This window comes from Carcharodon carcharias, chromosome 10 (assembly GCF_017639515.1).
Source record: "Carcharodon carcharias isolate sCarCar2 chromosome 10, sCarCar2.pri, whole genome shotgun sequence".
Classification (NCBI taxonomy): domain Eukaryota; kingdom Metazoa; phylum Chordata; class Chondrichthyes; order Lamniformes; family Lamnidae; genus Carcharodon; species Carcharodon carcharias.
The window spans coordinates 54,810,051-54,833,652 of NC_054476.1; the positions used below are offsets into that span (position 1 = coordinate 54,810,051).

General features: G+C 42.2%; 1 protein-coding gene across 1 annotated transcript in view; it reads left to right on the forward strand.

Moving 5' to 3' along the window:
- otog (otogelin) overlaps positions 1-23,602 on the forward strand; it is a 346,092-nt gene that overhangs the window by 238,792 nt on the left and 83,698 nt on the right. Inside the window, exons 32-34 of the mRNA XM_041196645.1 lie at positions 10,300-10,379; positions 13,051-15,335; positions 17,265-17,442. Coding sequence (XP_041052579.1) covers positions 10,300-10,379; positions 13,051-15,335; positions 17,265-17,442 — 2,543 coding nt within the window. The remainder of the gene's footprint in view (positions 1-10,299; positions 10,380-13,050; positions 15,336-17,264; positions 17,443-23,602) is intronic.

The window sequence follows — 23,602 nt, forward strand, 5'->3', positions numbered from 1 at the left end:
GAAGGAATACTGGAGTTGGGGGTTGTGGTGAGGTTGGAAGGGGCAGGTAATGAAGATTTCAGGGAAGGTGGGAGGGGTGGGTGAAGGTGTCAGTGTGGGTGAGATTGGGAGGGTGTGAGGGGCAGGAGGAAGAAGTAAGGGGTAGGAAGGTGTAAGAAGGGAGAAAGTTTTAAGAGGGAGGAAGGTGTTGCGGAGGGTGTAATGTCCAGGTGAACGTGTAAGGGAGGTGTCTGTGGAGCCAATGACTGCTTCCTGCGGAACTCAGGGTGGTCATGGTAGGAGGGGATGGTTAGACTAATAGGGGGCAGAGGGAACCGGTAGAGTGGGAGGGTGAGGGTCGATGGTATTGGTAGAAGGGGCAGCAAGGGTGGTTGGTGGGGACACGGAGGTAAACACTAACATGGAGGGGCTGGAAAGAGGAGGTCGGGGAGATCAACATGGATGGGGGTGGGATTTTCAGGAAGATAGGGAACGTGCACGTTTACCTGGACACCCTGGAATGATGAGAGTTGGGGCTGGAAGGATACGGTGGAATGGTCGAATGTTATGCTGGGGTGGGTATATGGTCCTCGGGGAAAGGACATGGGTGACTGGGGGTGGAGAAATGGTGGGGGAGCTCTTGAGAAATTTGACCACTACCATCTTTTCTTAATGAAAGTGAGCGGAGGCTCATGTGAGGGCTGAGGTGCTGCATGGGAGTGTGATCAGTGGGTGGGCAAAGATGCAGGTCAGCTCAGATGGACAACTGATAGAGAGCTCTAGCAGGTAGCATTGAAAATGCTCGGGACGTTGAGATTAGTGTGATGGATGAACGTTCCGCATGTGTAGGAGAGTGATTGAAAGAGACTCACAAAAGACTGTGCCACTAACAATTCTCCCTCCAGAATCAATGGTGGTCCAGCTGTGTGCAGCTGAACTGCTAGTGGTGGTGGTTGGGGTGGGGAGGGGGGTGGGGGTGGTGTGGGATGCAGGGGGAGCACTCAGGAAGCCTTCAAATGATGCTGAAAGACAACATGACACATTAGTGAAAGTGAATGTATTTTCAGATTATAATGTGACAAAGTGTGTTCACCCATGCAATCATTTGTGATCAGAAATTCTTAACTTTTCTAGGCCTACCACTTCTAGGTGCTGCCTTGACATCTACAGCAGGGTTGGAGAGACAGCCTGTGCAATGGTTGGTCCAATTGCCTCTGATGACTTCGGCATGCATCCCCTAGAGAGCTCTGGCTTGCTTTAGCTGCCCTCCTGTGGGCCAGCTGCTCCCTCTGCAGTGGCAGAGGACAAGGTTGCATTGGGGAAGGGGGGTGGGTCACAGGCAAAGGGACCTTGGGGGAAGCAGACAGCCTCTATGGATGGCCCAGGTGCCCAGCTGTCACTCCTCCCTTAGGGTCCCCGCCTGATCCTTTGAGGAGAAGGAGCACCTGGAGGGGCGCCAGGTTTCCCCGTTTCCCTCTTGTGTTGCCACTGCAGGAACTCACCTATGACTAACACAATGGAGTGCAGATTTGTGTGCATCTCCGCGTTCTGCCTGAACAGGATCTCTATGGCATCCATCATCTTTCCCATGGGGTCCTCAGTATGCGCACATGTTGGCACCACTTCATCAGAGAGCAGGCGGAAGCACTCCTCTGACTTGTGTGCCACTCTATTGAGGGCTTTCAACAGTTCTGCATGATATTTCCCCGCCTTCTGTTGACTCTCCACGATGAGTTGGAAGGCCAAATCCAGAGGCTCATCATCTGACTCACCTCACAGATACCTCTTCCCCAGTGGTCCTCTGAATGCTGGGGAGCTCGGCTGAACCTGCCTCCCCCTGCTGTGGACACATGTCCCTGCAGTGACCACCAGATTGTAAACCCAAGCCTGCTCGAGATCTAGGTCCCACTGAGGTGTGTGTCTGGTGGAGGGTGTGGGTAAGTGCTGTGATGGGTCTTTCAGGCTGCTTATTTCCAGCTCTTCCATGGAGGAGGTGTCTTCTTGGCTGGAGGTGAGGACCTTGATGGAGTTAATGGACTGGCTGACTGAGGACGTTGGTTGCTTGGCAGAGCTCCCTGTGAACCAAAGTAGAGCTAATTAGTGAATGGCAGCAGAGTCAAAAATAGGAAAGAGCACTCAAAGTTGCATTGGGAAAAGGATGATCTGATATAGGATCCTCACATGGGTACTTGCCACCGACCTCACCTTTTTTGCAGTCACAGTCCATGTCTTCACCAGACAGCGCAGTGGCACACTCCTCAAAGTGAGTGAGGGGCCTAACGTCGGCCACTCCATGCCCAGCCTGGGACCTCTTTCTCTTGTTGTAAGCCAGCTTCTCCTGCATGAAAACAGATGGCGGGAGTGTGAGCAGGACGCATGCCACAGCAGATGATAAGGATGGTTGGAATGTTTGTGTGTTGGATGGAGCCATGGATGGGATGAGGGCATGAGCTCCAGAAGACCTGAGACTGATGGAGATGTGAGGGTGTGTGTGAGAGTTAGTGGTGTTGTCCTTTGCGGTGTGAGATCCCTGTAGACGTGTGATAGGTTTGGGAGTGCATTGAGAGTGATGCGGTGGTTGACTTACCCTAGCAGAGCAGATGAGATCATTCATCCTGTCCCTACCTTGGATGGCTGACCTTCTCTGTTCCGTTGGCACTGACCACTGCTGCCACTGCCTCCCAGGCCAGATTAGTGACTCTGGTGGACCTCCTGCGGACAGAGCAGGAGTAGAGAACACCACGGTGACCTTCCACTGCAGCCAGCATGTGCCCTTGCGAGGCATCACCTAATTTGGGGGCTGCCATCACCTTTGCTTTTGGTGCCATTTGTTACCTGGAGCAGTCTTGGTTTGTAGACATGAAGTGTTCTGGTGCGCTTTAAATATGGTGCCCGGAGCGAGGAAGTGCTGAGGTCATGGCATGGCAGGAAAATCGGAGCCTGTCTGGTGGGATTCCCATGAATACATTATTAATGAGGCAGGACGCACTGGAAAGCAGATGATATGGCCCAAAAACCCGCCATTGTGGGTAAAACATCATATTTCGCACCTTCTACCACACTTAGTGCAAATCTGGGACGATTCCACCCTATGTTTTGACCATGGCTTTAATGATATCTGTATCCAAATGGCCCTGCTGGAATTCAAACTGAGCATCGGTGAGCAGGTTATTTCTGTGTAAATGCCGCTTTGAAAGCATTATCAACAACACTTTCCATCACTTTGTTGATGATTCCGAATAGACTAATAGGGCAATAATCTGGCCAGGTAGGATTTGTCTTGTTTTGTGGACAGGATATACCTGGCCAATTTTTCACATGTTTGGGTCAATTCCAGTGTTTTAGCTTTACTGGAACAGTTTGGATAGGTGCGTGGTTAGTTCTGAAGCACAAGTCTTCTGTACAACAGTTCAGATGTTGTCAGCAGTCATAACCTTTGCTGTATTCAATGCATTTAGCCATTTCACGATATTCCATGGATGAATTGAATAGGCTGAAGTCTGAGATGATGAGGCTTTCAGGAGGAGGCTGATATGGATTATTGACTTGGCACTTCTGGCAGAAATAGCTGCAAGTGCTTCAACCTTGTCTTTTGTACTGATGCCTTGGGCTCCTACATCATGTAGGATGGGAAAAAAGTTAAAATACTGTGGATGCTAGAAATCAGAAATAAAAATGGAAAGAACTGAAGGAGAGTTATATTCGATTTGAAACATTAACTCTTGTTTTTCTCTCCACCAATGCTGCCAGACCTGCTAAATATTTCCAGCACTTTCTGTTTTTATTTCATGTAGAATGGCAATGTTTGTGGAGCTTCTTCCCCCAGTTAGATATTTAATTGTTCACCACCATTCACAACTGAATGAGGCTGTATCGCAGAGCTTTAATCTATTTTGTTTGTTGTTGGATCGCTGAGCTCTGTCTTTTGCTGTTTAGCATAAATGAAGTCCTGTGATGTAGCTTCAGGTTGCCGTCTTATTTTTAGGTATAGCTTGTGCAGCTCCTGGCATGCCCTCCTACACTCCTCATTGAACCAGGGCTGGTCTCCAGGCTTAAATAAAAACAGAAGATGTTGTAAATACTCAACAGGTGTGGCAGGATATGTGGAGAGAGAAACAGAGTTATTGGGCCTAGACTTCCTTGGAGTGGCATTCAGAGTGAGATTGCCACTCTGGTTCTTGTTTCATACCTGAAATTCTTTTCGATCTTGTCTTGTCTGAACTGCCGACTCATTGGGCGAGTCATTGGGGCCTAGTGTCAAAGGGCAGCCCTGTTGGATGCAAGGAGGCCATGCTCTCTTTTAAATGGCACTAGCTGCCGTAATCCAGGTAAGTTAAAGGTCCAGCCAAGTTTAAAGATCCTTGACTGGCCAAGGAGAAGCGAAGTGTAGAAGGTAAGTGGGTAGGATTTGGGAGGGGGGGTGGGGGGGACTCAGGTCACATTGGGAGATTTTGGGTCAGTCCAAACCCACCCCCAGGGGTTGGGTCAGGCCTCGAGGGCAGGTGTGGGGGTGAAAGTTGGCCCTGACCAGTGGGGGTGGGGGGAGGGTAAGGGTTGTGACTTGAGCCTGGCATGGAGGTTGGGAGGAGTCCCCATGGGAGTGGGGGGAATCCCATGAGTTGGAGAGTTCCTGTCCAAGAGGTGTAGTCCCTTTGGGGTGCTGGGAGTCCCTTGGTGGGGTGTCCCCCTGGTGGTTCAGGGGTGTTGGGGGAGTCCCATGGCGTGTGGGCCTGTGCAATAGTTATCCAGAAGTTCGAAGAGGTTTTAGATTGAGTCACTATCGATGTAACCCAGTCAGAACCATCTGAAATTTGTGATTTAAATTCAGTGCAGGGTAATTGCCAAGGGGGAGTTTGCAATCCCGGGCAATTGCTGTGCAAACCTTACCTGTGAACTTCTGGTGAAGTGTTCCCCAGTGCACCTTTGGGATTCCTCCCCCCTCCCTGCAATATGACGCGCTGGAGCTCAGAAGTTATGGCCCAATGTTTCAGGTCGTGATCTTTCACCAGAACTCCACAAAAGCTGCCAAACCTGCTGAGTATTTCAAGTTTTTTCATTTTTATTTGAGATTTCCTGCATCTACAACATTTTGCTTTTGTGTTGCTCCCCTGACTTGATGGTAATGGTAGAGTGAGGAATAAGGTTATGAGGTTTGGCACATTGTTGTTGAATACAATTTATCTGCTGCAGCTGGCTGAGAGAGCCTCATGGATGCCCACTCTTGAGCTGTTAGGTTTATTCTGAACCTATCCCATTTAGCTGAGTGGGAGTACCACAGATGAAGGATGTTCTCAGTGTGAAGACAAGACTTTGTCTCCACACAAACTGTGCAGTGGTGACTCCTACCAATACTGTTGTGGAAAGATGCATTTGCAACAAGTACATTGGTCAGGGCAAGGTTAAATAGGTTTTCTTTCTTGTTGGTTCTCCTACCACCTCTGCAGGCTCTGTCTGGAAGATATTTCATTCCTGACCCAGGCAGCTCAGCTCGATCACTAGTGTGTTATCAAGCCATGAAAGAAAGAAATAAAGACTTACATTTCTAAAGTGCTTTTCATGGCCACCAGAAATCTCAAAGTGCTTTACAGCCAATGAAGTACTTTTGAATTGTGGTCACTATTATAATGTAGGAGATGTGGCAGCCAACATATGCTCAGCAAACTCCCACAAACAGCAGTGTGATAATGTCCACATAATCGGTTTTCTTGTAATGTTAATGGAGAGATAAATGTTGGCCAGAGCACAGGGGATAACTCCCCTGCTGTTCATCAAAATAGTGCTATGGGATCTTCAACATTCAAGCCCCAGGCAGATGGGACCTCGACTTTACATCTCATTCAAAAAGTGGCATATCTGACAGTACAGTGCTCCCTCAGTGTTGCACTGGAGTGTCATTATTGATTTTTGTGCTCAAGCCTGAGAGGTACATGTGACTTGAACCTGGAATCTTGTGGTTCAGAAGTGAGTATGCTACCAACTGAGCCACAGCTGACGTCCATTCTTGGCAATGGACATTGAAGTCCCCTACCTAGAGTATATTCTATCCCCTTGCTACTGTCAATGCTTCTGACAAGTGATATTAAAATGGCAGATTAGAAATTCATCAGTTGAAGTAGGTAGTAATCAGCAGGAAGTCTTCTCACCCAGGTTTGAATGCCCTGAGACTTCATGGGATCCGGAGTCAATATTGGGGCCATGGAGGGTGGATAGAGGGTTTGAGATGGCATGGGTAAGCATGGGTGGCATTGGGGAGTGTGTGGGGGAGTGAGAGCTGAAGGGCTGTTCTTTGTTTCAATATTTTTTTAAATATCTTGAACAAAATGCTTATGCACTGGGGCAGACCTTGCGCCCAGCCCATCTCTGAACCTGGCAGCCTCCGTATTCAATCCAGGTCACCCGGCCTGACTCCCAGAGAAACCCACGACCCCAGAACAAAAATCCCAACTTAAAGGGCACTTTTCCTGGGTCAGGTTTGCAGAGCCAGGAAATATCCCAACTTTGTGCTCCTGACCCGAGAGTGAAAATTCAAGTCTTAGGCTTAATCTTGACCTTCCAAATATATCGCCAAATCTGATTTGCCTTGTTGACTGCTACAGTATACCACTGTTTCAGTGGGGCAGGACTTAACCAGGGGTGGCGATAAAAGAGTCCGGAGTATTAGCTGTAAGGTATGATTAGGTGCGTACACCTATATTAGATGCTTGACTTGTCTATGAGACAGCTCTCTCTCTCTCTCAATTTTATCAATGTTACTAAGGAGGACTTTGCAGGATCAACTGGACAGAATGTGCCTTTCTGGTGTCTAGGGTGGTCCATCTGATTTTATTTTCATTTTACTTTTCTGCAGCAGTTGGCTTGCTAGGCTACTTCAGAGGGTAGTTAAGCGTCAGTCACATCGCCAAGGGTCTGGAGTCACATGTTGGCCAGATTAGGACTGAAGGACATTAGTGAACCAAATGGGTTTTTAGCATTCTGGTACTGAGACTATTTTTTTAATACAAAATTTACTAATTTATTTAATTTGAAGTACCCCCCCTTCCCCCCCCACAACCCACCCTCCCTTCCTCCCCTCCCACCCTCCCTCCCCCCACCCACCCCCCCCGCAGTTGCTGTGGTGGAATTTGAATTTATATCTCTAGCGCATTTATCTAGATCTCTGGATTACTGGTTCAGTCACATTACCAATTGCCTTTCCCCTTGGATAAAGTTGTGGATGTGGTATACTTGGATTTCATGTAAGACCTTTCATGCAGTTCCTCTGCAAAGGCTGGCACTTATAAAGAAAATGGTAATCATTTTAAATATTTTAAAATGCATATGTTGACTGACAGAATCTGAGTGATAGTAGTATAGGAATCATCATCTTCAGGAGCAACATTATCAGTGAGGTCCCACAGGGATCAATCCTCTTTTGTGATTCCTTGTTTAATACCATTATAAATGAGAGCTACAAGCCAGAAGGATATTGGCTAAATTTGCAGGTGGTACAACCAAACAGAAGTGGCAGGTGAAATCAATGTTGAGAAATGCGAAGTGCTTTATATGGGGATCAAGGAAAGAGCTAATATTTGAATGGAAACAAAATAATGTGCATCGTAACCAAAATAGATCTGAGGGTCCTGGTTGCTGATAATTTGAAACTGTACCAATGCTCTGTAGCAGTGAGCAAGGCAAATCAGATTTTGGAATATATTTAAAAGATTGAGTCTAAGACCTGAAGTTTTGCTCCCGTATTGGGAGCGCAGATTTGGGACATTCCCCGGCTTCACAAACCCGACCCAGGAAAAAGTGCTCCGGAATTAGGGATTTTCATTCTGGGGTTGCGGAGTTCCCTGGGAGTCAGGCCAAGCTATCTGGAGGATGCCCGGTGCAGAGGTGGGCTGGGCAGAAGGCTGGCCTTGGAGTACTGGCACTTTGTTAAAGTTTTTAAAAAAGCATTAAAACAAAAAACAGCCCTCCAGCCCTCATCACTCATACCGCCTCAACTCCCCAAACACTCCTCATGTCCCACCTATGCCAATCAATGCCATATCATGCCTCTACCCACCTCCCAATGGCCCCTTACACACTGTATACCATCTCCGCATCTCCATGCTAATCTATACCCCTTCACCCACCCATATAACCCCTCATACCCTCCATGCCAACCTATGCCCTCCAATCACCTGCCATGGCCCTTTATAGCCCCTAAGCCAACCAATACCCCACTACCCTTTGCCCTTACACCTACTATGCCATCATTATACTATTATGATTTGGCAGGTGATGCGTGCCAGGCAGACCAAATCCACAAGGGAAACTTGGCCATGCTATCATCAACAGTTTTGCAATTTGTATTTATATGAGACTTGTGCACTGAATTCAGAGGTAACGAGTCCACCAACACCTTTAGAAATTTTAAAAATTAAATTAAAATGTTTATTAACACAGGAAAAGATTTCAAGCACATACATAAGATTACAGTTACTTAATACTATAACAAATCCCCAAATTCTTAATTAATCAGACTCCCAACTACACGTAGCAACATAGAAAAATAGAAGCAGGAATAGGTCTTTTGGCCCTTCGAGCCTGCTCTGTCATTCAATATGATTATGGCTGATCCTTTATCTCAATGCCATACTCCCCCTCTCACCCCATACCCTTTGATGCCTTTAGAGTCTAGAAATCTGTCTATTTCCTTTTTAAATATATCCAGTGACTTGGCTGTTTTACATGGTCCGTTTAGATCTTATATGGCCTCCCAACATAGACTTCTATCCTTCTGTATATATGTTTCTCTCTCTTTAGTCTGTAAATTCCATTGTTCTCTGTGTCTTTGGAAATTTACTTTTCCCATAATATAAAAATCTTTCACGTTGCCAATATAGTTGGTACCTTGCTTATCTTGTCGGTTGTAAACATCCTATTATCCCATTCAAACCTAAACAATCCCTTCACTTATCTAAAAATGCAAATTTCCTTCACACCCTACATGCTGCCCTCATCCATGTTTACTCATCATCATTTCAAATCCATTTACACCTAACTACTTATGATAATTTCAACCTTGCAGTCTATCTGACTCCAATCCAATTAAATCACAGACAGAACCACACACACTCATACTCATAAACCTACTTCACAATAAACCATGATAATATTATGAAAACTATGATAGTTTCATGACAATACCCTCATGGGAAGGTCTTAGGAGCAATGCTTACATTAAATAAAATTCTGTGTCTATTTCAGACTTTATTTTTTTTAAAAAAACACACTCATTCAGAAAACCCATTCACTTCATTTACATTCCTTCAGCTACAGAATCCCTTATAAGGAGCAACATTTCATTCATGCACGCAAATCCTTTTGAAAACAAGTATTGGAATTCATAGTCTCATTCCAAAGAGTCTATAATCAGTTGGAGCTGTCAATCAAACTGTGAAATGTAAGGCACTCCACTGTGATAATGGAAGGTGGTGAAATCAGTACTGCATACAAATAGAGTAATAATAACCCTCAGGCTTACCTTAACAGATAGAATGAAATAGCAAGTATTTTTTTTAAACACTTGACAGAGTTTTTTCAAGGATTTAAAGGGCAGGGGTTTTAAATGTCTTGGCAGCTTTTGACAATTCCTCTTGACAGTTGGTTTTGATCCAACTTTTGGCAGCTCCTCTTGACAGCTCTCTTGACAGTTCCAATGAGTATGTGCACTTTTTACACACCTTCAGGTCAACTTCTAACAATCCAAAAGGGCACCTGCCCTCCCCCACCCCCCCAAAGGTGTCCTGGGACCATATCCAAAGGGGTACCCCACCACTCCAAAGAACTCCACAAAGTTTAGGCCTGCTCCTACCAGGTCTACCCTGCACACGTTGTGTTTCACACACCTAGGTCACCTAATTCAGACAAGAGTGGAGGCAGCTGCTGACTTATATGGGCTGATGCCTCTGCGAAACGTGCACGCACGAAATGCAATCTGCCCCATTCTCATGAAAATGGTAGGTTCCGTGGTCAGGAGCAGCGCTTCTGGATTTTGGTCTCTTCCACCATCTTCACAATGATGGAAAGGTGCTCCTACATTTTGAAAATCCAGGCCACAATTTCAAAAAGTAAGGTGATCCTACCTTATTATGAATCATTCATGTGCCTGCACTTAAAAGTGTACAGTTTTTGTTAAGTTCATTAAAGGATAGAACACAGATTAGTGGTTAATGAATGTTTTGGACTGGTGGAAGAATAGAAAAAGGGGCCCATGGATTTGAGTATATATGAATAATACCGATATGTTGCTTAAATAGTACTGAAATAATTTATTAACCTATTTTTCTTAAGTGTGGAAGGCTGTGTACCTCGTTGCCCATTCAATATGGTGTTTGATGAAGATACACAAAGATGTGTTTATCCAGAGGACTGTAAGTGGCCATTTTATTTTTGTTTTCCTATACAGAACTATAGTTGAAATGTGCCCAAAAAAACCTCTGACAAAATGCACAATCCCGTAGCTGCTGTAAATCTGAAGCAAAATAAAAGGAAATGCTGGAATAATACAAGATTAAATTTTCAGGCACAGTCCTGAAGGAGATCAACATCTGAATTGTTTGTTCTGTCTATAAATCTTTACTGCCCCATTATGCATTCTCAGATTTTATATAAGTTTATAAGTTGGCTTGCAACTTGGACTGAAGTCAAGCCTTGACAAATCAAATGAAAATCACCTGCCTGCAGGTGTAATGTGTCTTATATGAAGTGAGTTTGGGCGACCTTAATCTGCTTCCTAAAAGATAGGTTTAGGCTCACAGCGCAAAGCTCTCTTACTTTGGCTCTAAATTAGAAATATTACACAAAAAATGTAAACATATGACACTGATGCAGTGGAGCTGAGGTATGTTGGTTTCAGGTCTAGTAATAGAGAGGTTTACTCCATTGTCATCCAAGCTGCTCTTGAGATTCAAGTACTTGATGCTGATATTTGGTGCTTGAAATAGCATTCCCCAGCAAGGACACTCTTAATAAGCCACTCTTGATGAACACAAAATTTACAAAAAGTTGCGAATGTATAAGCATACAGATACAAAGTTAAATGTATTTGGGTGACACATATGGTTATTAGTGTATTAATTAACATATCAGATAGTACTATTAAATGAACAGCACTGCTCATAAAAGTAGTAAAGATAATTGTAAGTGTAGATATTATATTAATACCTTACTTATTACTTACACACCAAGGAGGAAAAAAATCAAATAATGACTATTTTCTAAAATATTGGGCTATGCAGACTGTAAAGTTCAAGGTTCAACTCCTTATTTCTGTTGAAACAGCTGATGCCGGTAGGTTGCCACAGGATGTGCTACAATTAGCTGTGGGGCTTTGTGAGAAGCATAGATAAATTCAGCTAGCACTCCCACCTGATCAATATCTATTAACAGCTACCAGGAAGTATGCATATCAGGCAAGGACAATAATAGGCATGACTTGGTATTCCCCATAAGCAAATAGCTTGCAGGCACACACTATCTAGATTGGCTTGTGGATAATGGTCACGTGGGTGAGGTACTGAAGGACTCCTGGCAGAAAAATTGGAGGCGGAGAGATAAGGATAGAAAATTGGCTCAGATATATTAGTGTATAATACAATGATGTGTCAATATTTGACACCTAATTAGAACACATCACTTGTAAACCTGTTTTATCTTTTTTTGTTTATTCGTTCATGGGATGTGGGTATCACTGGTTAGACCAGCATTTATTGCTCATCTCTAATTGTCCTTGTTCAGAGGGCATTTAAGGGTCATTGCTGTGGGTCTGGAGTCACATGTAGGCCAGACCAGGTAAGGACAGCAGATTTCCTTTCCTAAAGGACATTAGTGAAACAGATGGGTTTTTACACCAATGTGGTCAACATCAGACTTTTAATTCCAGGTTTTTATTGAATTCAGATTTCACCATCTGTCATGGTGGGATTCAAACCTGGTTCCCCAGGGCATTGTCCTGGGTATCTGGATTACTAGTCTAGTGACAATACCACTATGCCACCACCTCCCCCTTCTGTGCAGGTATAAACTGTACCCAAATCACAGCTTAAAATATCTGCCCAATTTTTCGGCTGAAAACATATTGAGTTATTAATACAATGAGTAGCATTTGAGGGTTAATTTGTTAGCATAAGTCTATCCTGAAACTGGAATCAGAGCCCAAAGGGCATCCTGCATAAAGTTATTCTCAAAGTCCAATGACATTAAATGAATGTTAAATTTGTAGTGTTAATCCTTGTAATATATTATTTACACATTATAAGTGATAGCCCATTTTTCATTTAACAAATAGCAGGTATGTAGAAGAAATTTTAACAAGTGTAATTTAGCCAATTGAAATCAAGTACAAAGATTTACTCATTTATCAATAAGGTTCCCCAATAGCTGTTTTGAATAAGGGAATTATGTTAGGGAAACAATATTATGTTAGGTTTCTAGTTTTATTCTATCTTTTGGTGAAAACAATTTATTTTGTATTTCCAGTCATTTAACTGATGATTTACATATTGAATGTAATATCTGCATAAACTCTGCTTCCCTTGACAAAAAAAAGGTGAAACTTCATTGCAAGTTCAGTTTTTCCACCAGAAGATACAATACAATGAGGTGGAGTGCAATGAGGCTTAGGTGTCCAATGATGTGCACATTGCCCTCCATCCTCCCTGGGTCTTGAGTTGGACTCTGGCCCAATCCATTGAGATGGAATTTTCCTGCTGACTCTAGGATCTCCAAGTTAGGTCAATTGCCGTTTTCACAATTGTGTTAACAAAAAGGTTACTCTGTTCTATATTTGTGCTTTTGAAATCAATCCTATCTCCTAATAACAGATCATGTTGCAACAGAATGAAACTTCCTCAAAACTAAGAGAAAAAATGAGGGGTTAAACTGCAATCAAAACCTCTGATAGCAAGAACCAATTTGTTGGTTGTTAGATAATTTACTGTGAAACTCAAACTAATGTATGCTAAATGTAACCAAATTTCATTGTTAACATATTGTTGAAGTAGTAGTAGCCAGGAACTAATACCTGTTTATTGTTTTTTTTAGGCATTAGGCGAGCAGTTTATGCTCAGCCTTCTAAGCCCACAAGCTCACCGGCATCACCTGGAATATCCATTTCCCCAGCCTTAAATGCTTCAGTCAAATCATTGACTTTTAGCACAACACCTACCTTAAGCCCATACAGAAGTTCTCCAATAGCAGCAACTGGTGCAAAGACCACTGCTTCCATTCCAACAATAGATACACCTAGAGTGACCCATCTGTTGACAATTCCAATAGTGGTGACTACAAGCACTTCATCACCTCCATCACTGACAGGAACAACCACCTCTGTACAAAAGATATCAGCAACACCACCTACCATAGAACAAGCTTTGTTATCATATGTCACAAAAAGCAGTACATCACCTGCTTCTGCATTTGTAGTCTCTTCAGCAAGAGGAGTAACCACCTTAACAACACCTTTGCCTGAACAGCCAACATTAGCAGAAACTATAAGTACAATTGAATTACCAACAGAGTCTCGTTTCCTGTCCACTTCAGTTGAAACAAAGCCTACCACCACTACAATAATGCCTTCAACAACTATTACAGGAATATTGTCAACAACACCTGAAATCGGATCAAAATGGCTAACTACAAATGAGACAGTTTCTTTTAAAACAGAACCACTACCAGGGAAGACTTCCTCTTCCACAACTGTAACGTATCCGTCAATAGAAACAAAGTCAATGACACAAAAAATATTTATATTTCCAACTTCAAAAGTAACCACATCATATCCTGCTTCAAAAGAAATAGAATCAACTATGCTTCCTACCTTCACCAAGACAACCATAAAAACTACAAGATCTAGTTATCCAGTCGCTACAGTGTATCCCTTCTCTGCTGGAACAGTGTCCTTGACAACTGAAAAGACCAAATCATCAATGCCAGCACTTTCAACAGGGGTCTTTAAAACATCAGTATCAACAGAGGCAACACAGCATCCATCAACTGTAAAACTTACAACAACTTCTTCTGCAATATTAGTTCCAATAACAGAAAGAAATGAAACAACCACACCAACTACCACACAACCCATTTCAACAGAAAGGACTGCAGCTTATCCACTGAGTTCAAGAACACTATCAACAACAATTCCACCTATGACCTATCCAGCTTTCACTACATTATATGCAGCCTCAAAAGAAGCAACCCCGACATCAGCTGCTGAAGTTTCTTTAACATCATCTGCTACAATGTACGCAGAAACACCTGTCAAAACATCAACGTCTGTAATATATCCATTTCCAACTAAAACAATCACATCATTTTCTGTACATTCATATCCATCATTATCTACAAAAGGACCAGAAACAAGTGCAACTGCAAAAATATTCAAAACTGTTTCAACTCCACAGAGCACAGTAATGACCTCCAGTTCAACAACAGAACCATATGTAACAAGTAAATCAACTTCTCTACAACCAACTATTACACACAAATCTACATTCAGTACTTCCACAGCTGCTCAAAGCACAACTCTATTGGAAACTTCATCTGTTGAAACAAGTAGATCACCAACCACATCAATTCCAACTTCCATAAAAGTATCCCCCATTTCTGTTTCAACACCTAAAACAACCACTGCATCTAAAATAACTCAACTTTGGACAACTACAATTTTACCTACATTGATTACAACAAATATAATCTCAGTAACACCCCAGCCAACAATTGCTTCAGGGCTGACATCCAAAATGACAGCCGTTCCACATGCAAAAAATGCAACCTTGTCTGTTACGTCACTTTCAGCGACATCAACTACACCTACTTCCGTACACAGCACCACTGAAAAGGTAAAATCTACCGTGGTTGAAGTAGGTGCAATTCGTCCTACAGTTGTTCTGTCTACAGCACCATTAACAACAGAAACATCAACAGCTCCAGTGAATGAAACATCTGTTATAGGATTATTTGTTACAACATCAGGAGTTACCAGGCCAACTACAGCACCTACAATAACTTCAATTGGAACTGAAAGTGTTACAGGAAAAACAGTATCACCTCAGCAGCTCACAAGTACCACAAAACAAGTATTTGTAAGTTTGAATGGAACTGTTGCCACTGAAAGGAAAGAAACCTCAGTCAAATCAGTTCCTTCAACAAAACAACCATCAGTTACCACTACCTCAGAATTGCTTCCATACACATTACATACTTCACCCAATGTCACCTCATCTACAATTATTGCTCCTCATACATTAGAATCTGTAGAAGGCCCAACAGTATTCTCAGCAACTGCTTATACAACAGCTTTGACCATCCCACCAACCAGTCAATGTGTGGTAAGTAAACGATCAGAGAATAGGTAATATTCACCAAGTACCTATTTCCTATACACTACACTTTATAGGTAACACAAAGAAAACTCTTGCCTTATTGCACTTTCAGTTTGAGGGTAGTTTCAAGGTCATCCTGCAGTGCAAAGATAATCCCTGGTTTCAATTCTCTGCTGCAAACTGTCTTCCTACCTCCCCTTCATTCTCATCTCCAACAAGTGTGAGAAAACCATATCCTCCCCATTAATAAAACCTACCTACTTCCACCTTCATAATATTGCTTGTTTCCACTCTCGCCGTGGCCAATCTATGGCTGAAATCCATGTCTTTGTTACCTCCATACATGACTATTCCAATGCATATCTATGTGGCCTTCTACTTCCCACACTCAAACCTGAGCTCCTCAAGTCTCTAAACTTGATGTCATCCAAACCTTTACTGCCCATATCTTAACTCACACTAACTCCTGTTCTTCCATTGCCCCTATGACCTATATTGGTTCCCAGTTTGACCATACCTTGATTTTAAAATATTAATCCTTATGTTCAAATCCCTCCATGGCCTCGCCCCTTCCTATCTTTGTGACCTGTTCTGTTTCTCTAATTCTGACCTCATAGCATTTCTTTCCTCTTTTCATTCTCTGTCCTCCGTTAAGTCATTCCATAAAACCTAACTCCTTTACCAAGCATTTGATCACCTGTCCTTATATCTTCTTATGTGTTTTGGTGTCAATATTGTCTGTTTTCACCTCTGTGAAGCACTTTGAGATATTTTACTACATTAAAGGTACTATATAAATGAAAGTTTTTGTTGCACTCATGTATGTATTTGTCACCAAGATTGAAACCATCTATTCAGCTGCCTCTGTAAGATCCCTTCCTTCCCCTAACTTAACAAGCTAAACTTCTCCCAAAGTTCCCCTGCTACTGTTCTGAACTTACAACTTTCTCTGATTTGTCATGTTACTTGTCTGAAACCCAGTACTGGATGAACAGAAATTTTATCCAGTTAAACATTGCCTTCAAGCCCCCCAAGTGCAAAGTGGATTTCCTAGCCACCAATGCCATCCTCCTCTCCCACCACTATCTGAAACTGATACCAGACTATTTGCAACTATCCATAACCACCCCCCCCCCCCCCCCCCCCCCCCCCCCCCCCCCCCTCCACCACCCACCCACCCTAGCATCTTGAATATTCCTATGCTCCTCTGGCTGACTTCCCATTCTCCACCAAACTTCAGCTGACCCAAAACTTTGCTGTCTAAACCCTAACTCTTACACATTCACCCATCACTCTTGTGCTTCCCAATTCAAATTGGCTCCCAATCTACCAATGTTGCAAAAAGTTAAAATTCTCATCCTTCTGTTTGAATTCCTCCATGGCTTCACCCTTCCCTCTCTCTCTTTAAAGTCCTTCAACTTTACAATGCTTTATGAATTATGCATGTCTCCAATTTGGGCCTCTTGTGCATCCCTGATTTGCTTTGCCCCAAAATTGGTGACTATGGCTTCAGCCGTCTAGGCCCTGAGCTATGAAATTTGCACCTCAACTTTCTGCCACTCCTCTTCCTTAAGATGCTTCCTAAAACCTACCTTTTTGACCAAGTATTTAGTCCACTGCATTATATCCTTATGTGGCTCCATATACCCTTATGTGTCTCAATGTGAAATTTTGTGTGATAACTCTCCTATAAAGTGCCTTAGGATGTTTTTCTATGTTAAAAGCGCTATATAAATCCATCTTGGAGTTATATTACCTTTGGTCATTTATTATGTTTGTTGTTTAGTTGGAAGTAATACCATATTTGATATTCTAATGGTGTTTTCATATTGCTGTTCACCATTGGTTGTACACCAGCATTATAGATGATAAAGTATATAGATTCAGTCTTACTACTAATATAAATTAATCTTGCTTTTTAAAAATTTTTTTCAGATTCCCTTCCCCCAGGATTTAGATGAATGCATCAAACAAATGTGTGTGGAAGGACAAATAATCCAAGTAAATAGATCACATGACTGTCCCTACATTATGACTCCACCTAGTTGTGAACTCCTAGGATTTGCTGTACAAGTGAACGGTGACAAATGCTGTCCACAGTGGGAATGCCCATGTAAGACATCTATCTGGCTTTGTTCTAATTCTTTAATCTTAAAATGGTTAATGTTTCATATAAAAATATTCAAATTGACTTTGGTGGTACAACACAGTAACCAACTCAGACCATAAAGTGACCTCAGTTAATGATATCTGTCTCAGCACTGGAAAATTGTGAATAAACTGAAATAGTGGAGTTTTATTCAAGATTTCAATAGCATTAGTGCCAGGTCAATATTGCAAGACCTAAAATAGAAGAGAGAATTTATTTTACAGTTGCCAGTTCGCATATGGATATGAATTAGGAGCAGGAGTAGGCCATTTGGCTCCTCAAACCTGCTCTGCCATTCAATAGGATCATGGTTGATCTGATTGTGGCCTCAACTCCACTTTCCTGTCTACCCCCTACACCCTTTGACTACCTTAGCAATCAAGAATCTATCTAATTCATCCTTAAAAATGTTCAATGACCCTGCTTTCACCACTGCCTGGGGAAGAGACTTCCAATGACTCACGATCCCCTGAGAGAAAAACTTTCTCCTCATCTCTGTCTTAAATGAGAGACCCCTTATTTTTAAAATGTGTTTCTTAGTTCTAGTCTCTCCCACCCACAAGGGAAAATATCCTTTCAGCATCCACCTTGTGAAGTCCCCTTGGGATTTTATATGTTTCAATAAGATCACCTCTCATTCCTCTAAACTCCAATTGATACAGGCCCAACCTGTCCAACCTTTCCTCATAAGATAACTTCCCCTATCCCAGGTATCAGTTGAGTGAGACTTCTCTCAACTGCTTCTAACACATTTATATCCTTTCTTAAATAAGGAGACAAAAACTGTACACAACACTCCAGATGTGGTCTCATCAACACCCTGTACAACTGTAGCAAAACATCCCTACTTTTATATTCCACTCCCCTTGCAATAAACACCAACATTCTATTTGCCTTCCTAATTACTTGCTGTATCTTTTGTGATTAATGTACCAGGAATTCCTGTCATCCATCCCTCTGAGTTCTGCAATCTCTCTCTATTTAAATAATATACTGCCGTTTTACTCTTCTTGCTAATGTGGACAAGTTCACATTTTACCACATTATACTCCATCTGCTAAATCTTTGCCCACTCACTTAACCTATCTATATCCCTTTGCAGGATTCTTATGTCTTCTTCACAACTTACTTTCCTACCTATCTTTGTGCTTTCAGCAAATTTAGCAACCATGCATTCAGTCTCTTTGTTCAAGTCACTAATATAATTGTGCTGATCCCTGTGGCACTTGCCAATCTGAAAATGTCCCATTTATGCCTACTCTCTGTTTCTTGTTAGCTATCCAATCCTCTGCCCATGCTAATATTTTATGCCCTACACCATGAGCTGTTATTTTGCATAGTAACCTTTGATGTGGCACCTTGTCAAATGCTTCTGGAAGTCTTAAGTGCAGCACATCCACAGGTTCCCCTTTAACTACATTGCTTGTTACTTTCTCAAAGAATTCCGATAAATCAGTCAAACATGATTTCCTTTTCACTAAACCATGTTGACTCTGCCTGATTGCAATGAGATTTTCTAAGTGCCCTGCGCTAACCTCCTTAATAGATTCTAGTATTTTCCCAATGACAGATGTTAAGCTAACTGGCCTGTAGTTCCCTGCTTTCTGTCTCTCTCCTTTCTTGAATAGAGGAGTCACATTCTTTTTTTTCCAATCTGATAGGACCTTTCCAGAACCTAGGGAATTTTGGAAAATTAACACCAATGCATCTACTATTTCAGCAGCCACTTGAAGACCCTAGGATGAAATTCATCAGGACCTGGGGGCTTGTCAGCTTTAGGTCCTAATAATTTTCTCAGTACACATTCCTTGGTGATTATAATTGTTTTAAGTTCCTCCCTCCCTTTCACCTCATGATTCATAATTATTTCTGGGATGTTATTTGTATCCTCTACAGTGAAGATAGGATTAAAATATTTTTCAGTTCATCCACCATTTTCTTATTTTCCATTATTAATTCCCAAGACTCTCTCTGTAAAGGACTAACGGTCGCTCTACTTACTCTTTTCCTTTTTAAATACCCACAGAAACTCTTGCTATCTGTTTTTATATTTCTGGCTAGCTTTATCTCATACTCTAGTTTCCCTCCTTCTTAACATTTTAGTTATTCTTTGCTGTTCTTTATTTTCCATGCAATCTTCTGACCTGCCACTTGCCTTTGCAGAATTCTCTGCTTTTTTCTTTCAGATTGGTGCTATGGGTGGTGCGTCCTTCCTTTAGAATCTTGCCTTCTCACTGGAATGTTTCTTTCCTGAGTATTCTGAAATATCTCCTTACATGTCTGCCACTGCATATCTACTGACCTATCCCTTAACCTAATTTCCCAGTTCACTTTAGCCAGCTCTGACTTTATGCCCTCATAATTGCCCTTATTTAGGTTTAAAACACTAGTCTTAGATCTACTGTTCTCTCTCTCAAACTGCATGTGAAATTCAATCATATTATGATCACTGCTACCTAGGGGCACCTTCGCTATGAAGTCATTAATTAATCCTGTCTCATTGCACATTACCAGATCTAGTATAGCCTGCACTCTGGTTGGCTCTAGAACATGCTGCAGTAAGAAACTATCCCAAAAACACTATGTACTCATCATCCAGGTTACTTCTTCCATTCTAATTTGTCCAATCTATGTTATATTGAAATCACCTATGATTATCAGCATACCTTTCTCATAAGCTCCCACTATTTCTTCTGTATATCCTATGCTACAATATGGTTACTATTTGGGGTATATAAACCACTCCTACAATTGTCTTCCTACCTTTACTATTTCTCACCTCTACCTAAACTGATCTTACATCCTGATCTCCAAAACTAAGGTCATCACTCTGTATTGTACCAATGTCATCCTTAATTAACAGAGCTACCTACCACCTTTTCCTAACTTCCTGTTCTTCCTAAATGTCAAGTGCCTTGAATATTCAGGTCCCAGTCTTTGTCATCTTGCTGCCATGTCTCTGTCATGACTATCAGTTCATACATATTTATTTTTATTTATGCTGAGACTTCATCTGTTTTATTATGAATGCTACATGCATTCAGATACGGAGCCTTTAGTTCTGTCTTTTTACTATTTTTGTAACCTCTAGCCTTGTCTGCTGGTGCACACTTAGGTTTGTACACTCAGTCCCTTCCCACCACACTCTGCTAATCATTTCCTACTATAATTACTGCTCTCTTGGTCTCTTAACTTGTCTTCTCTTAAAATTTATCACATCTTCCCAAACTTGATCTCTCACTCCACTATTCAGTTTATAACCCTCTCTCCTACCCTAGTTATATGACTCGCCAGAACACTGGTCCTATCATGGTTCAGGTGAAGATCGGCCCAACGATATAGCTCCCATTTTTCCCAGTATTGGTGACAGTACCCCATGAATTGAAACGCATTTCTCCCACACCAGTCTTTGAGTCATGCATTTAACTCCCTAATCTTATTTACCACACGCCAATTTTCTTGTGGCTCAGGTGGTCACCCAGAGATTATTTTGTTTGAGTTCTGCTTTAAAATTTAGACCCTAACTGCTCGTACTCCCTCAGCAGAACCTCTTTCCTAGTTCTACATATGCCATTGGTACTTACATGGACCACAACCACTGGATCCTCCCCCTCCCACTGCAAGTTCCTCTCCAGCCCAGAGCAGATATCCCAAACCCTGGCACTGGGCAGACAACTCAGCCTTCTGGACTCTTGTCTCAGCTGCAGAGAACTGTGTCTATCCCCCTGACTATACTTTGCCCAACTAACACTACATCCCTACTAACTACGTTCACTTGAATGGCTTCTTGTACCGTGGTGACATGGTCAGTTCGCTCATCCACCCTGCAGTCATCACTTTCATTCAAACAGGTTGCAAGAATGCCAATCTATTGGATAATTGCAAAGGCTGAGGCTCCTTCACTTCAACATTCTAGGTCCCCATACCTGCCTCACTTGCAATCACACCCTCCTATTCCTGACCACTGACCAAAGCAGAAGGTCTTACCCTAAGGGATGTCACTGCCTCCTGGAACAAAGTGTCCAAGTAACTTTCTCCTTCCCTGACACATCACAGTGTCAGCAGTTTGGCCTCCTGCTCAATGACTCTGAGCCAAAGCTCCCCAATATACAGGCTTTTACTGCAGATGTGTTTGCCCTGGATCACTCCAGCGTTCAGAGGCTCCCATGGTCTACAGTCACAACTGCTCTTCCATCTTTATTATGTGTTAATTAACTTATTTTTCTTAATTAATTTATAATTAATAAATCCTACTACACCCAATAATCTTTATTACTGCTAGTAAAGTTTACTAATACTAATAAAACTTTACAATTACTGGTAAATTACACGAGTTTTGAAAGATAAATGAATAAAATACTCACCAGCCTGTCTCCCCTGTGATGCCACTCTTTATATTTCTCAGAACGCAGATGGACCATAGACTAAAGCAGACTGCTCCTTTAGCTTCTCACTGGGTCTCTCTCCCTCACTGCCTCACACTGTTTAAGCCTCTTGCCGTGTCTCTCCCCCTCACTGCCTCACGCTGTTTAAGCCTCTTGCCGTGTCTCTCCCTCTCGCTGCCTCACACTGTTTAAGCCTCTTGCCGTGACTCTCCCTCACTGTCTCTCGCCTCTCACTGAGTATCTTGAAATTTGCTTACATTGCTGATCTTTGCTCTTCCTGTACATAATTTTTAGCATTCACTTCTGATAACAAATACATGTCACAATCATACGCCCATCAATTAACTATCCATTACATAACTTAAAGCTAATTTTAAAAAATTAACAGGGCAACAGAGAAATCTTGAAGTTACTATTATACTGAAAGCCCTTAATCATTTACCTAAAAGTTATATTACGTTTCAAATTTGCTGAGAATTAACTGAAGGGTGTAATCTTATTAAAGAATAAATGCTAATATTTCCAACAGTTTATTATTAAAATAATATGCTTTCACTCAATGGCAATAATACTGGTCAACAATGAATGTATTATCCTGATTTTGAACAATGTGGACAGTGTTGCATTAAACATTTCGGCCCAGATTTTCACACCCAGGTTGGATGCGCAGAGATGGCAGGAGCCCTGTCTCTGTGAATCAAACCTTTTAAAAATGGTTGCCCAGACGTTGGATTTTTGGTCTAGGGAGGTGGGCTGGATTACAAGTCAGGCAGGTGACCCAGGAAGAAGTAAGGAGGCTGCCAGGTGCGGACGTGGGCTGGGTGGAAGGCCTGCCTCAAAATTCTGGTACTCTGTCCAAATTTTTTTTAAAAGAATAAAACATCCCTCCAGCCCTTACCGCTCATCCCCCTCACTCCCCCCACAATCCCTGGACCACATGTATGCCAAACCATGCCAGCTCACCCCCTATAAACCTTCTAACTCTCCATATCAACCTATGGCCCCCAACCATATTCCCATGGCCATTTATAGTCCCTATGCCAACTCATGCCAACCCATGCTTCCCACCTACCACTTATGCCCTTATGCCTACCATGCCAACTCCTCTAGTATCCACCATGAGCAGACCTCAGGACCCATGCAGAGATGAGATAAAATAAAGTTCTATTTAAGTTCTAAGTGTCTATTGCAGACTTCACTATATTGAAAAAAACACTCATTCATTAAAAACCCAATTGCTACAATTAAATAAAGTCTTATATCACCAAACATTTCCTTCAGTGCACAATCTCTTATAACAAAAAGTATTGAAATTCATAGTGCCACATCAAAGAGTCTATAACCAATTGTATCTGTCAATCAAACTGTGAAATAGCAGGTATCCTATTGTAATAATGGATGGTTGTGAAATCAGACATGCAGCACTAATGCAGTAATGGAAACACTCAGGCATATGTCAACAGACAGAGTGAAATAGCAAGCAATCATTTCTTTCTCCAAACACCCCAGGCATATTTTTCCCCAAAGATTTAAAGAGCAGGACTTTTAAATGTTTTGACAGGTTGCCTTGACAATTCCTTTTGACAGGTGCATCTGACAGTTTTGACAGTTGATTTTGACAGGTCTGTTGACAGTTCCAATGAGCTTGGCAGTAATATGTTTATGCACTTTGATGCCCACTATTAACAATACCAAAGGGTATCTGATCTCCACCAAAGGTATCCCCTGACAATACTCAA